The sequence below is a fragment of the Cervus canadensis genome, chromosome 3, assembly GCF_019320065.1.
Source record: "Cervus canadensis isolate Bull #8, Minnesota chromosome 3, ASM1932006v1, whole genome shotgun sequence".
NCBI lineage: Eukaryota > Metazoa > Chordata > Mammalia > Artiodactyla > Cervidae > Cervus > Cervus canadensis.
This window is the reverse complement of record NC_057388.1, coordinates 64,614,477-64,628,534: the sequence shown is the minus strand read 5'-3', so window position 1 is coordinate 64,628,534 and position 14,058 is coordinate 64,614,477. Positions and strand designations below refer to the sequence as shown.

The 14,058-nt window shown below is 35.3% G+C and overlaps 1 protein-coding gene across 3 annotated transcripts in view; it reads left to right on the top strand.

Annotated features, from left to right (window-relative positions):
- TAX1BP1 (Tax1 binding protein 1) overlaps nt 1-14,058 on the top strand; it is an 80,215-nt gene that overhangs the window by 12,077 nt on the left and 54,080 nt on the right. For all 3 annotated transcript variants that reach the window (XM_043463325.1, XM_043463324.1, XM_043463326.1), the window contains exons 3-5: nt 2,998-3,100; nt 8,716-8,903; nt 12,969-13,127. In XM_043463325.1, coding sequence (XP_043319260.1) covers nt 2,998-3,100; nt 8,716-8,903; nt 12,969-13,127 — 450 coding nt within the window. The remainder of the gene's footprint in view (nt 1-2,997; nt 3,101-8,715; nt 8,904-12,968; nt 13,128-14,058) is intronic.

The following is a 14,058-nucleotide window of genomic DNA, read 5'->3' as shown; positions in this document are numbered from 1 at the left end:
TCCCTCTCCCTCTCCCCCTCCCCCTCCCCCTCTCTCCCCCTCTCTCCCCCTCTCTCCCCCTCTCTCTCTCTCCCCCTCTCTCTCTCTCTCTCTATATATATATATATATATATGCAAATGCTCTCTGTGTGCTCTCATTCCTAATGTTTCTTTCTCTTGTGGTTTCTCTAGAATTTATCAGTACCTGTAGTTTTACCTCATAAACTTGTCCTTCTGATCTTCCTTACATTTCCTTTCAGAATTTACTAATGATTAATACCAACGTGTTTTTCGAGAATGTTAATCCTATTTAAAGGGAACACACTTACCGTTTTTTTCTTTCGTGTTACTCTTGTTTAATTTTGCAAGTTGAACCAGGAAAACACCAGTTCTAGTATCAAGCACTGAAGCATCCAATGGAATCTTGTGTTTCTGCATCCACCTTATTAGTCGAGTCCTACTCTCTTCTCCAAACCAGATTTCTCCTGTATCTCCGTATTCTTGGAAAGTTTGCAGTTCTCTCTTACAGACAGCATTCCAATGCTCTTGGATTCCCAGAGCAGATGGGACAAAGCCGTCCCCTCCAGGACTGCCCCCTAGGGACTCTACCACAGCTCCAGCACTGCCATCCTCGTCCATACCCTCTACTAGTTTCTTAATTTGTAAGATAAGGGTAGTATTTTTTTCAAAAACAATAAATGTATTTATTACTGCTGTTCCCTGTGCCTCTTGAATCAGGTATATATAATTGTGATATTAGCAGTTCTGTGTATCTGCCGTCAAAAATACATGGCTCAATAAGCATGTCTTCTAACCACCTGGTCCAGGTAGAGCCTCTTCAGTTAGGGAGATGTTTTTCAAAAAAGATGTAGCTCTAGAATAGTATTTCTTTCCAGACTAGCGTATGGACCGACATGGGGACAAAGAATGCAAGGTATAACTTGTACCAGGTTTATATTTTGGGGACTACTTCAGATGTGTTCTTTTTCAGGAGATGTTAGAAGCATTGGGAGATAGGGAATGAGGGACAGAACATCTTAGTGTTACGATCACTGTCCCTAATAGGTTATGTGTCCTTGGGTATTAATGAATGGTAACATTTCATGGACACTCACGTGCCAGCATTGTGCCAAGTGTCTTTACAGGGCTTGCCTCATTTGATATACATACAAGCCTTTGAGAGTGTTAGTTATCTTCATTTTATGTATGTATTTTATGGCTGAGCTGGGTCTTGGTTGCTGCACAGGTTTTTCTCTAGTTGTGGAGAGCAGGGGCTGCTCTGTGGTTGCGGTGCATGGGCTTCTCATTGTTGTGACTTCTCTTGTGGAGCACATGCTTCAGGGTGTCTAGTCTTCAGTAGTTCTGACTCCTCGCTCTAGAGCACAGGCTCAGTAGTTGCGGCCCATGGGCTTAGCTGCTCCAAGGCATGTGGGATCTTCCCTGAACCTGTGTCTCATGCATTGGCGGGTGGATTCTTTACCATTGAGCCACCAGGGAAGCCCTATTATCTCCATTTTAAAGAGGAGGCAACAAAAATAACTTGTCTGAAATCTTATAACTAGTAAGTGATCTTTTTCAGCAGTCCGACCTTATTTTCTTTGCTGTTAATCATTACAGCATACAGTGCTTGCAAAAGCTACCTTTTATGGAGTGCCCATCATGGGTCAGGCACTCTGCCAAGTGCTGCTTTTATGTTTATTATCTAATTTAATCCTTCTAATAATTCTAAGAGAAAAAAACTGAGCCTTAGGTCAGGGAAATCACTTACATGATGGTTTCCTTAAGCTTCTTTCAAATGTTTTTGACCATGACACACAGAAATAAATAAAAATTCTGTGATTTGACCCAGCAGAGTTGCATGCAGATACATACTGAAAGAAGTTTTCATGAAGCAATACTTAGCCTTCATGCACTCTGATGCTTTCTAATTCTTTCTAATTAAAAAATAAATGTGGGTTTGAATCACCACTTACTCTACTGGATTGTGACCTACAGTTTGAAAACACTCCTTTAGAGACTAAAGATAGTAATACAAGATTCTTCCATCTTCAGTAGTTTGGAATATCTAATCCTAGGTCAATCAGAATTACAGAACATATGTATAATCAAACCCTGTGGATGGTGCATAATTTCTCGTGTGTGCACAGTCACATTGGACTCTTTGTGATCCTTTGGACTGTAACCCACCAGGCTCTGCTGTCCATGGGATTTTTCAGGCAACACTGGAGTTGGTTGCCATTTCCTCCTCCAAGGGGATCTTACTGACCCAGGGACTGAACCCGAATCTCTTGTGTCTTCTGCATTGAAAGTGGATTCCTTACCCACTGAGCCATCATGGAAGCCATGATATACTGGCAAATGTATATTTAGTATCTGTTTAAAACATATCTAATATTATTACCATAGTACAGTTCATCTGGAAGATAACAGACTGAGATATGTAATGTATATGTTCATGTTGTAAGTTGGAAATATTTTAGAGATTGATGGGATATAGGTGGTTATTTTGTATGTGTGAACACCTTAGGAATAAAAGTAAAAATAAATTTTTACAAAATTTACCATGCCTGTAGGCAAGACTTACTAAAGATGAGAGACTAGTGAAATTTAATTAGTGGATTTAAGGAAGAAGGAGAAATCTAATTAAAAAAACACGCTTAAATTTGAGGCATAAAATAACTTTTAAAAACTTACGTTTAGTGAAATCAAATTTTAAATGAAACATAAGTTTTTATATTTTATCATATGTGTACTAAGATTTTCCATGGGAAATTGAATATCAAATTGCATTTTAATACATAGAAGTTCTATGGTTAAATAGATTTTTATAGCAGTAGGTTATAGCTTAATAAAGAATTATAATAAAAATTTGTAGTGCTTGTTAAAATGCCCATGATTTGTAAACATATTAATGCATGCTTTAACTTTAGGATGCAGTAAAAAACAATATGCCGTAAGATATCACTCATATTAAGCCACTTACTTTATAATATCTTCTTTTTTGTTGTTGTTCTTTAGGTTGGATGGAGTACTGCTCGTGATTATTACACGTTTTTATGGTCCCCTATGCCTGAACATTATGTAGAAGGATCAACAGTCAATTGTGTGTTAGCATTTCAAGGTAAGAACTGAAAACAGAACTCGATGAAATTAGATGTTTTATTGCCATTAAAAATGTTGTACCCTGGTGTGATTATCTGCTGAAGTGTGTCCAGTGACTGAAGTTGAATTAGTGTCTGTCTTTATCAAAAGTCATAGAATGTAAATATCTAGTGATGGTCTCATGATACTTTATGTAGACAATTAAACATTGTTTTCCTTATTTCTTCATTGAAGTCTTTTGATCACTTTTTTCCAAATGAGAAAATAATGCTGTTACTGATACTAGCTAGTAAGACAGATTAAAGGTGAGAAAAATATTCTGTATGAAAATCACAAAGATGATTAATGGGATTTATAGAGTAGAAATTCTATAGGGAAAGTTGCCTATAAAAATGAATGTGAGTAATACAAAATTCATTTTTTCTTAGCTTGGCTTTATATACAGAGTTTAAAAAATACTTTTGAGGAAGATAGACCTAGTATTGTCCCTCCCCCCACATTCCATGTTCACAAAGGTGATGGCTAGAGCTCCAGCATCCCTCCTGTGGCCATGAGGTAGAAGGCCAAGACAAGCCCATATATGTTTGTCTTGACATGCCTGAGCTCCCAAATCAAGGCCAGCTGGCAACTGCCTTCAGATTTCTTATGTTAAAAAAAAAAAATACACCCTGTTGCTTTATTTTTTAAAAACAAAACACAGTAATTTTACTTAAAATCTGTAACAATTTGCTGCAGAGTGATTTTTGCATTAAAATTGAACTGACTTCAGATTGTATTAAAGTTCTTTCTTAGTCTTATTTATATTGTGGACTGCTTTTGGTCTGGGGAATCTAATGGACTGTCTCAGTATAATATTTTAATACACATAAAGTCACCTATATGGATGTAATACCTTATTCATTCATTCGTCTATTAATATCTTGGTTGCTTCCAAGTTTTGGCAGTTGTGAATAAAGCTGGTATAAACATCCATGCACAGGTTTTTGTGTGGATGTGTAAGTTTTCAGCTTATTTGGATAAATATCAGAATATGATTGCTGGTATGGTAAGAATATATTTTGAAATATATTCTTTCCATGTAGCACTAGTGGTAAAGAACCTGCCTGCCAATGCAGGGGATGTAGAGACGTGTGTTCGATCCTGCATTGGCGGCAGGTTCTTTACCACTAGTGCTACATGGGAAGAGAAGCTTCTCTTTCTAAATTTCCCCTAGAGGAGGACATGGCAACCCACTCCAGTGTTCTTGCCTGGAGAATCCCATGGGCAGAGGAACCTGGTTGGCTATAGTCCATAGGGTCGCAAAGAGTTGGACACGATGGAAGCGACTTAGCATGCATTGGTAAGAAACCATCAAACTTTTTCCAAAGTGGCAATATTTGCATTCCCACCAGCAAGGAGAGAGAGTTGTTGTGGATTACGTCTTTGCCAGCATTAGGTGGTGGTAGTGTTTTGGCTTTTGGTGGTTTGTTTTTAAAAAAATTTAACGATGTTTATCAGTTGGCAATGTGATCACATATAGCTTGCATATATATTAATAGAAAAACTTTCCTTATGTACTGTGACAGGAAACACATATTCAGAGGATAAAATTTGTACTTGTAATAAAGACAAAGATTTAGGTCCTCATAGATGTTTTCTAGATTAAGAAATTTATCTTTTTTTAGATGATCAAATTCAAATGTGCATATTGGAACTAATTTTGTTATATTTGTTATGCAAAGTTGTGGCTTTATTTCCGGTAATTTTTCATGTGATTAGTTTTCTTAGAATAAGAAACTTAACAGAATTTGTTATAGTGACTAATGAATTTGCTTATTTATGACAGCAAAAAGTTTAAAAGCACTTAAAAAATAAAGAAATGCATCCAGTTTATTTTTACTTATACTGTAAAAGCATTTTCTTGGGAGCTAGTTTACATGTTTTTGAAAATTCATCATAATTTTTACTTCGAAATTCAGAAAGAGAAGCTTCTGCTTGCCTAGGACTTGTTTGTTATATAGTGACCTCAAGGTAGAATCATGAAAAACTTGGTTATATAATATTAGAGGTAGAAGGAATTTTAAGCAAATCCAAATAATTTTGCTCATTTTGTGGAGTAGTGATGAGAATCCTGAATGCAAAACTCAGAACAACTAATAAAAGATGCATAGGTATAATTGTTTTTCTAAATGAACCCTTATTTATTTACTGTAATTTGATTGCTATAACATTTGACTTGAAATTTGGTTTTTACTTTTTCCTGTTTTCAGTGTTATTGATCTGATGAGATCTGTTTCTAGGTAGCTTTGAATTTCAACTCTGAATAACTATATTTTGTATCTTACATGGTATTGAACCATTTAAAAATTTTTTATGTACCGATCTTCATTGTTTTGTGTGGGCTCTCTCTAGCTAGGTGAGCAGGGAGGGGCTATTCTTTGCTGCAGTGTGCAGGCTTCCCATTGTGCTGGCTTCCCTTGTTGTGGGGGCACTGAATTGGAGAGTGGGCTTCAGTCGTTGTAGCACGTAGTTCAGTAGTTGTGGCTTGAGGACTCTAGAGCACGGGTTCAGTAATTGTGGCACATGGGCTTAGTTGCTCTGTGGTATGTGGAATCTTCCCAGACTAGGGACTGAACCTATGTCCACTGCACCACCAGAGAAATCCTGAGCCATGTTTTCTAGCGAGTTATTTTTGTGATATTAAAAAAAGCAGACCTTGAATATCTAGTTTGTAGAATTTCTAATGCCATGATACCAGAACTGCTTGCTGCTGCTGCTAAGTCACTTCAGTCATGTCCAACTCTGTACGACCCCACAGATGGCAGCCCACCAGGCTCCTCTGTGGATTCTCCTCTGTGGGATTCTCCGGGCAAGAATATTGGAGTGGGTTGCCATTTCCTTCTCCAGTGCATGCATGCATGCTAAGTCACTTCAGTCATGTCCGAACAGAGCTGCTTAGTCAAACTGTATTTTCATTTTCTGTTTAAATTTTTAAAGTAAACGTAGTGACCATTTTCAAAGTTATTCAGCCACGGATTAATAAATTTAGTAGAAGGTATTAAGAGGATGGAGTTTTTAAAAACTTCAAAAATTTATTGCTAGATAAATTTATTGTGGCTTGCAGGATGTTAGTTCACCAACCAGAGGTGGAACCCCTGCCCCCTGCACTGGAAGTGCACAGTCCTAACCACTGGATCCATAGGGAATTCTCTGTTATTTTTAAAAATAACTTTGTGTTTTGAAATAAGTTTAGATGTGCAGTTGCAAAAATAGTATATAGAATTTTCATCTACCCTTCAGCCAGCTTCCCTTAGTATTGACATGTTGTATAACCGTTTATTTTAGAAAAAACAGAAATTTAACATTGGTACAACACTATTGACTACAGTAAGACAGACTTTATTCAGATTTCGCTAGTGTTTCCTGTAGTTTTCCTTTTTTCTGTTCCTGGATCTAGTCCATAATCCCACATTGTATTTAGTTGTCATATCATCTTCCTCTTCTCCGGTTTGTGATAGTTCCTCATTCTGTCCTTGTTTTTAATGACCTTTCATTTTTGAAGAGTAATTTTCAGTTTTGTTTTGGTAGAATGTTCCTCATTTTGAGTTTTTCTGATCATTTCTTGTGATTAGATTGAGGCTATACATTTTGAGGAAGATTACCATGAAAGTGATGTATTCTTTTCGGTGCATTGTACTAGAGATTACTTGATGTCTGAATGTCTAGTTTCTAGTAATGTTAGTTTTGATCACTTGATTAAGGTGATACCTGCTGGCTTTCTCTACGTTAAAGTTAGTTTTTTTCTCTTTGTAATTTAATGAATATTACGGGAGCAACTTTGAGTTAAGCAAATGTTTCGCCTTAAACTTTGACCCATTAATTTTAGTATCCATCAGTGGATCTTACCTACAACAATTACTGTTGTGTTTGTCTGATGATGCCTTTTTATTCTCATTTCTTCTACATCATTAGTTGGAATTATTATGTTAGGAAGAGTTGTCCTCTTCTCCATGGATTCATGGAAATTTATTTTCTTCTGTGGGATAAAGTCTAATGTAACCATTTTTTTGTTGCTCAAATTGTTTTAGCTTTCTTTGGCTATTGGAAGCTCTATCAGATGGGCTCCCGTGGTTTTTGACACCCTCTTCCCCGAGTTTTTTTGAGAACCTCTTTCTTATTTTCAAGAACCACCAGATATTTCAGGCTAATACTATATTTTCTCTACCTCCCTGCCCCCATGGACAAAGATCAGCTATTTTTTAAAGAAGGAAGTCAAGTGAAATCGGTATCATAGTAATAAAGTCTAAAATTTTCAAGACATGAAGTAATAATAGGCATAGTGAATACAGATTTCTGGGTTGAAATCAATATTAAAGATAAGGTGAATAGATTCATCTATGTATTTCATTTCACTATCATTGAATGCTTTCTTTTTTCAAGTCATTCTGGGAGATTTCAGAATTTTGATATTTATTAATAATCTGCCCTCAACATTTCTGAGATTTATGTGTATGTGCTCAGTTGTGTCCCAACTCTTTGCAACCTCATGGACGGTAGCCCACCAGGCTCCTCTGTGGGTTGCCATTTCTTCCTCCAGGGATGGATGTTGTCTATAAAATAAAGCATATATGTAATCGTAATGCCAAGCATACTGTGGAGGATTTTTTTTTAATTTAATTCAATTTTTATTTATCTGGCTGCACCAGATCTTAGTTGCAAAATACTATATATTTAGTTGTGGCATATGGGATCTAGTTCCCTGACCAGGGATCTAAGCCAGGTCCCCTACATTGAGAGCTCAGAGTTCTAGCCATTGGACCACCTGGGGAGTCCTGATTTTTTTTTTTTTTTTTTCTTTTTTTCCCCTTTTTACATGTAAAAAATACCATGGGAGCTTTGGAGAGGAGGTAAAGATTAATTTTGAGCTGTAATCCAGCAAAATTTAAGAGGGTAGCAGTTGAGCTAAAGAAGAAAGGAACAAATACTGAAAACATTTGTCAGATAGTGGGCTAGATGGTGTACATAATCCATGATACTTTGAAGCTTTGAGGTAGCTGGCTTCAGATCTCTTTTACAGATAAGAAACAGGCTCAGGGAGGTTAAATATATAATAGTTAGTGGTAGAGCTGGGATTCCAGAATAAATACTTGTGGTTCCAAAGCTTATTTTTGTTCTGCACAAGTAGACCGCATCCTCTTTTTTTGCCCTTACACGATTCACTTGTGTGGTATATTCCTTCTGCTAATATCTCCTTTGCATTTAATTAATGTCATTTGAGGGAACATTTCTTTAATTGATAATATTCCTACCCCTAGTCCTCCTGGGTTTTTATGCTTACTCTTGCCTTGCTCCTCCTCCAGCCTCTTTCTCATTGAAAACTACATACTTGACTCTCCCAGGTGAATTGGTTTTATCTGAGTGAAAATACAGGGAAAGAATATTCTGAAAGTATAATCTTAGACCTAAGATAAAAATATGGGCATATTTAGGGAAGAAACAAGAGTCTAATTTTGATAGACAATTTATGAAGGAGGAAAGAACGACATCTTGAGTGTCTAGAAACAAGGTCAAGAATAAGAGGAGATGGCAAGATTTGTTAAATACAAATAATTTTATAACAATAAATAAGAATTTTCTTGTTTATACTCCTTTTAGGATATTACCTTCCAAATGATGATGGAGAGTTTTATCAGTTCTGTTATGTTACCCATAAGGGCGAAATTCGTGGAGCAAGTACACCTTTTCAGTTTCGAGCTGCTTCTCCAGTTGAAGAGCTGCTCACTATGGAAGATGAAGGAAATTCTGATATGTTGGTGGTGACCACAAAAGCTGGCCTTCTTGAGGTAGGTACCAACAGTGACTGGGTGATTGATAAATTTACATTATGAACTTTATTTTTTGTTATGAACTGTGGCTTTAAAATAGTGAATGTTTTAAAGACAAATCAGTCACTGCTCAATTTGAAACAGAGTTCTTGTTGGTTGGCATTTTAAGAATTTTCAGGTTGTCCAGGAGTAAAACCTGGGAATCAAATGCTTTTTAAGTAATGAACTTAAAGTATTGTTTTTGAAATACTTAAATATTTGTCACAATTATGTTACTGATTTCACTGTGTCAGGGACTGTCCCTAGGCTTATTAGTATTTTGTGAATAGTGTATAGATTGGCAGTAAGTAATTACTGAGAGAATTTAGACCTAAAACTCCTAATGTTCCCTTACCCTAACCTTTCTTCTTTAGGGATTGCCTAATCTGTTGATTGTAGAATAGTACAGATGTGGGGGTGAAGCTGATGGGAAAGCAGTATAAAGCAATAATGTGTGTGTGAGTCACTTAGTCGTATTTGACTCTTTGCGATCCCATGGACTGTAGCCCACCAGGCTCCTCTCTCCGTGGAATCCTCCTGGCGAGAATACTGGAGTAGGTAGCCAACCCTTCTCCAGGGGATCTTCCTGACCAAGGGATGGAACCTGGTATTGCAGACAGATTCTTTACTGTCTGAACCACCAGGGAAGCCCTCGTAAAGCAGTAAGTCTAACTGTAATTGGATGTGAACCTTATTTCACTATACTCCAAGCATGCTCTGTCCCAAGTGTGACAGTGAAGTGTCCTGGTCTCTTAATTTAGGTTGAGCACTTTTAGAATGATTTCTTTTCCTGATCAAATGAATAAGCTGGATTAAACATAATTTTAAAAAAAGTGAAAAATCTTCTTAACTGTTTCTTATTTAATATTTTGGAGTCATTGCACCAAAGGAAATTTACTGTGTAGAGGTGTAAAAAATGCCATGTCTTAATTTTTAGTACTTATTGAAAAGGAAAAACTAGAACAGCATTCATATTTCAAGATATTTCTCAATGTTTTTACCCCAAACCTAGCAAATTGGAGTGTTACTCTTGAGTTTGTGTGAAAAAATACTTTACTTGGTTCAGTATACATTTTTGATTAATTTACATTCCTATTTAGTCTACAGCAAGTCATTACTTATTCTTTATACTCACATGGATTTTTATATGTAAATCTCTTTCATGTCTTTGATTTTATTTACCTTCGAAAACAAATTGCAGAAAAAAGACGAGATTATAGATACTATACAGTTGAACTAAGAAAGTCAGAAGGAACCTGTAACTTTTATTGTGAATTTTTTCATATATTCCCTTCCTCCTTCCAGAAATTCCTCTCTTATCTTAAATAAAGAAATGTAACATTTATAGAGTGACTAAAACATTTTGTGGTGACGACTGCCTGATGATCAAGGTTTTTAGCCTGGTATTTGAATGCTAGTCAAAGATGCTGAAATAGGCCAAGCTCTTACAAAGAATGCAGTGTTTATATTGGAGTTTTTTGAATACTTGTTAGACCACCCTGATTTCAGAAGACCTCCAACAGAAAAGCAACAGGCATTTTGGTCTCTACCTGTCTTTTGTGCTCCCAAGTAAATTGGGACATTGCACAGTTTAGTTCTCTTTTTCCTACTCTTAAAATGTACTTTGTACTTTATACAGAAAATTTAAATTTCTGTCTCTTACGTAAGTGTTTTTGAGATAAAGTATTTGTAATCTGAACAATTTTTTGACAAGTCTTTTAAATTTCCACATTCATGAAAATCTTTAATGAGTTTACTAAAAATGCACCAAATTAGTACAAGTGTGAGACATTATTTAGGGCACTGTTGGCATTACAAATGATTCAGTAATAGTTCTTCAGTTTGTGAACCTTGTTGGGATCTTAGGTATTTAAAAAATAGATATTTTGGGAGTAGTGTGGGTTATTTTAAGTATGGACTACCCATTGTGTGTGAGAAAATTATTGTTAAGTTTCTTAGCTATAATAATTGTAGTGGCTAAATACGAGACTGTACTTATTAGGTGATAGCTTGCCCTGTGCACTTAGGAGTGAAGTGTCTGAATTTATGTTTCAAATGCTTTAGCAAAAAAAATAATACATAAACTTACATAACTATGTATTTATGAAATAAACATGGCAAAATAATTATTATTGAATTTAGGCGATGGGTGAATGGAGGTTCATTGTAAAATATTAAGCATTCTGTATGCTTGAAAGTTGGGGGCAGGAATTGGACTTCTATACAATTTTATCTAATTTTAGTTAAAAATTTCTGCTTTTTCTGCTTAAGATTAAGTGAACTCTTTAGAAAGTATATGTCAATTAAGTGAATCACTGGGAAATAGTAGTTCTTTTATGATGTTTCTGTCATACTGGGTCAAGGTGAATCTTTAAGCTGCCAGAAAGTTTAGAGCCAAAAATAATTTTTTAAAAAGAGTAAAAAGACATTCAGTGAATACCTAAACTTTTCTCTTTTGAGGGCATTTACTCTAGTCATTTTCATTTAGTTTGATGGAAGAGATAGATGGGGCATTTAAAAATTTTCCAGCTCTTTAGCTTTCGTAAGAGTCATTTTAGTGTTTAAATAATTAGAGTTTGTTAACATGACCCTGGAAAATTGACTTGGGGTGTACTGGGGGAAAACATTTTTATTTAGCTAAATGTATAATGCCTCTGTTGTGAGTCTCCATTCTTCTTCCCCTGTTAAGAATCAGACTACTTGCTGCAAGGGAAATATTGACCATATTATTTATTTTCTATTTTAGGTCCCTTAATTTGGTAATTTTTAGAATACTGGAGTTCCTGAACTAAGTTAACTATTAGGGTTCACGTAAGAGTCAGTTATATTGTTAAAGTCTGCATTTTTTCCTAAAATTTGCATTTACTTATAAAATTTGTTTTAATTTACCTAAATAGAGGCTGTTTTGTACACACACAAACTTATTTCTTAGTATCTTATTTAAATTTATTATTAATTGGAGGATTAACAACACAACAGTATTGTGTTGGCTTCTACATATATCAGCATGTATCAGTGATAGGTATACATTTGTTCCCATCTCCCACCTGTAAGACCTTAAAGAACCCAAACTTCATAGTCATCCCATAGGTGAAGGCCTTATGTAACACACAAGGAAGTTCTTAATAAATTCAAGGATTTCCATTCAAGAAAAGGTATATATTTTTCTCATTGATTATTACCCAAGATAAGAAAAGCCCAGAATTGCCACTTTTCATAGATTTCCATTCAAGAAGAGGTACATATTTTTCTCCCTGATTTTTAGCCAAAATAAGAACAGCCCAGAATTGGCACTCATGAAACTAAATATGCCTTATTTTTATTTATTTATTTATTTTATTTTTTCATTTATTTTTATTAGTTGGAGGCTAATTACTTTATAATATTGTAGTGGTTTTTGTCATACATTGACATGAATTAGCCATGAATTTACATGTATTCCCCATCCCGATCCCCCTTCCCATCTCCCTCTCTACCCGATCCCTCTGGGTCTTCCCAGTGCACCAGGCCCGAGCACTTGTCTCATGCATCCAACCTGGGCTGGTGATCTGTTTCACCCTAGATAATATACATGTTTTGATGCTGTTCTCTCGAAACATCCCACCCTGGCCTTCTCCCACAGAGTCCAAAAGTCTGTTCTGTACATCTGTGTCTCTTTTTCTGTTTTGCATATAGGGTTATCATTACCCTTAGTACTGATTTGAAAAGTGATTAGCAGGCAACTTCATAATAAAATTCATTACTTCTACACCTCCCTTCTTGTAATGTTTTCTTCTTTGCCCATTCAAAAATGGTTTACATTTATGATTCATGAATTTTTTTTTAAATTTTAATTGGAGGCTAATTACTTTACAGTATTGTAGTGGTTTTTGCCGTACATTGACAGATTCATGAATTTTTTACTGAAGACAAAGGAGTTTGATTCATATGAAGATAGTATGTAAGAGTTCCTTCTACAGATCTCTTCACTATTTTTTTGAAATGGAAAACTGAATTTGTAATATATTGTAGGATTATAAACAATTTGAGTTTTCTGTTTTATAGTTGAAAATTGAGAAAACCATGAAAGAAAAAGAAGAACTGTTAAAATTAATTGCTGTTCTGGAAAAGGAAACAACACAACTTCGAGAACAAGTTGGAAGAATGGAAAGAGAACTTAACCATGAGAAAGAAAGATGTGATCAGTTGCAAGCAAAGCAAAAGGTTAGTTGTGTCCTATGTGACTGATTGGAGTTATATTGTCTGAAATCCACTTTTTTCAGGAACTGACCAATTAAAATGAGTGAAGATCCCATGTTGAAAAATGTATTTGGATGGATATTTGTACAAGGATAGGTCACATCCTGTCAGCCTTCTGCCCCAGCCTCTTTTATGTTGTGAATGGTTAAAATACTTTTGAGACTTGGTATCAGGCTTATGACATAGTCCCTGACAGCTATTACTAGATGCTTTACGTCTAATTGTAGATACGTGATTTATCTTGGGGAGATGGCTTAGAAAAACAGTTAGGAATGATAAACACTGAATAAAGGGAAGAGTAGAATAAAGTAGTTAAAATTACTTTTTAAAAATCAGAATTCAGTGAAATAAGATGTAATATTATAATTCTGAAATCATTGATGTGAGAAATGCAATAAATTATCCTAAAAGCCGCCTAATTAAAAAAAAATTGGCACAGTCTTAAGCTAAGAAAACAAGTTTAAGTGTAGAACAGTGTAATTTAGAGATACAAATGGATTTAAGACAATAGTCAAAAACAATGGAAAAAGCAGTCACCTAGTAATTGACTTGTTTATTTAATATTTTCATAAGAAAATTTATTGACAGACTTGCACAGATTATGGTTATATGTATATATATCACAATCTCACTTACATTGTTACTAGTTGGAAATGCTTACGCTCATTGACAGGATTGACCTGTTGTTCCCTAAGGATGGAGTCTGTTCCACTCTTTTTTTTTTTTTTTTTAATGTTTATTGTAGTGTAGTTGATTCACAATGTTGTGTTAGTTGGTTACACATGTATCTACTTTTTCTTTTTTAGATTGTTTCTCCCTGTAGGCCATTACATGGATGTAGTAATGTATATGTCAGTCTCAACCTCTCACTCTGTCCCCCTCCCCCAATTATTCT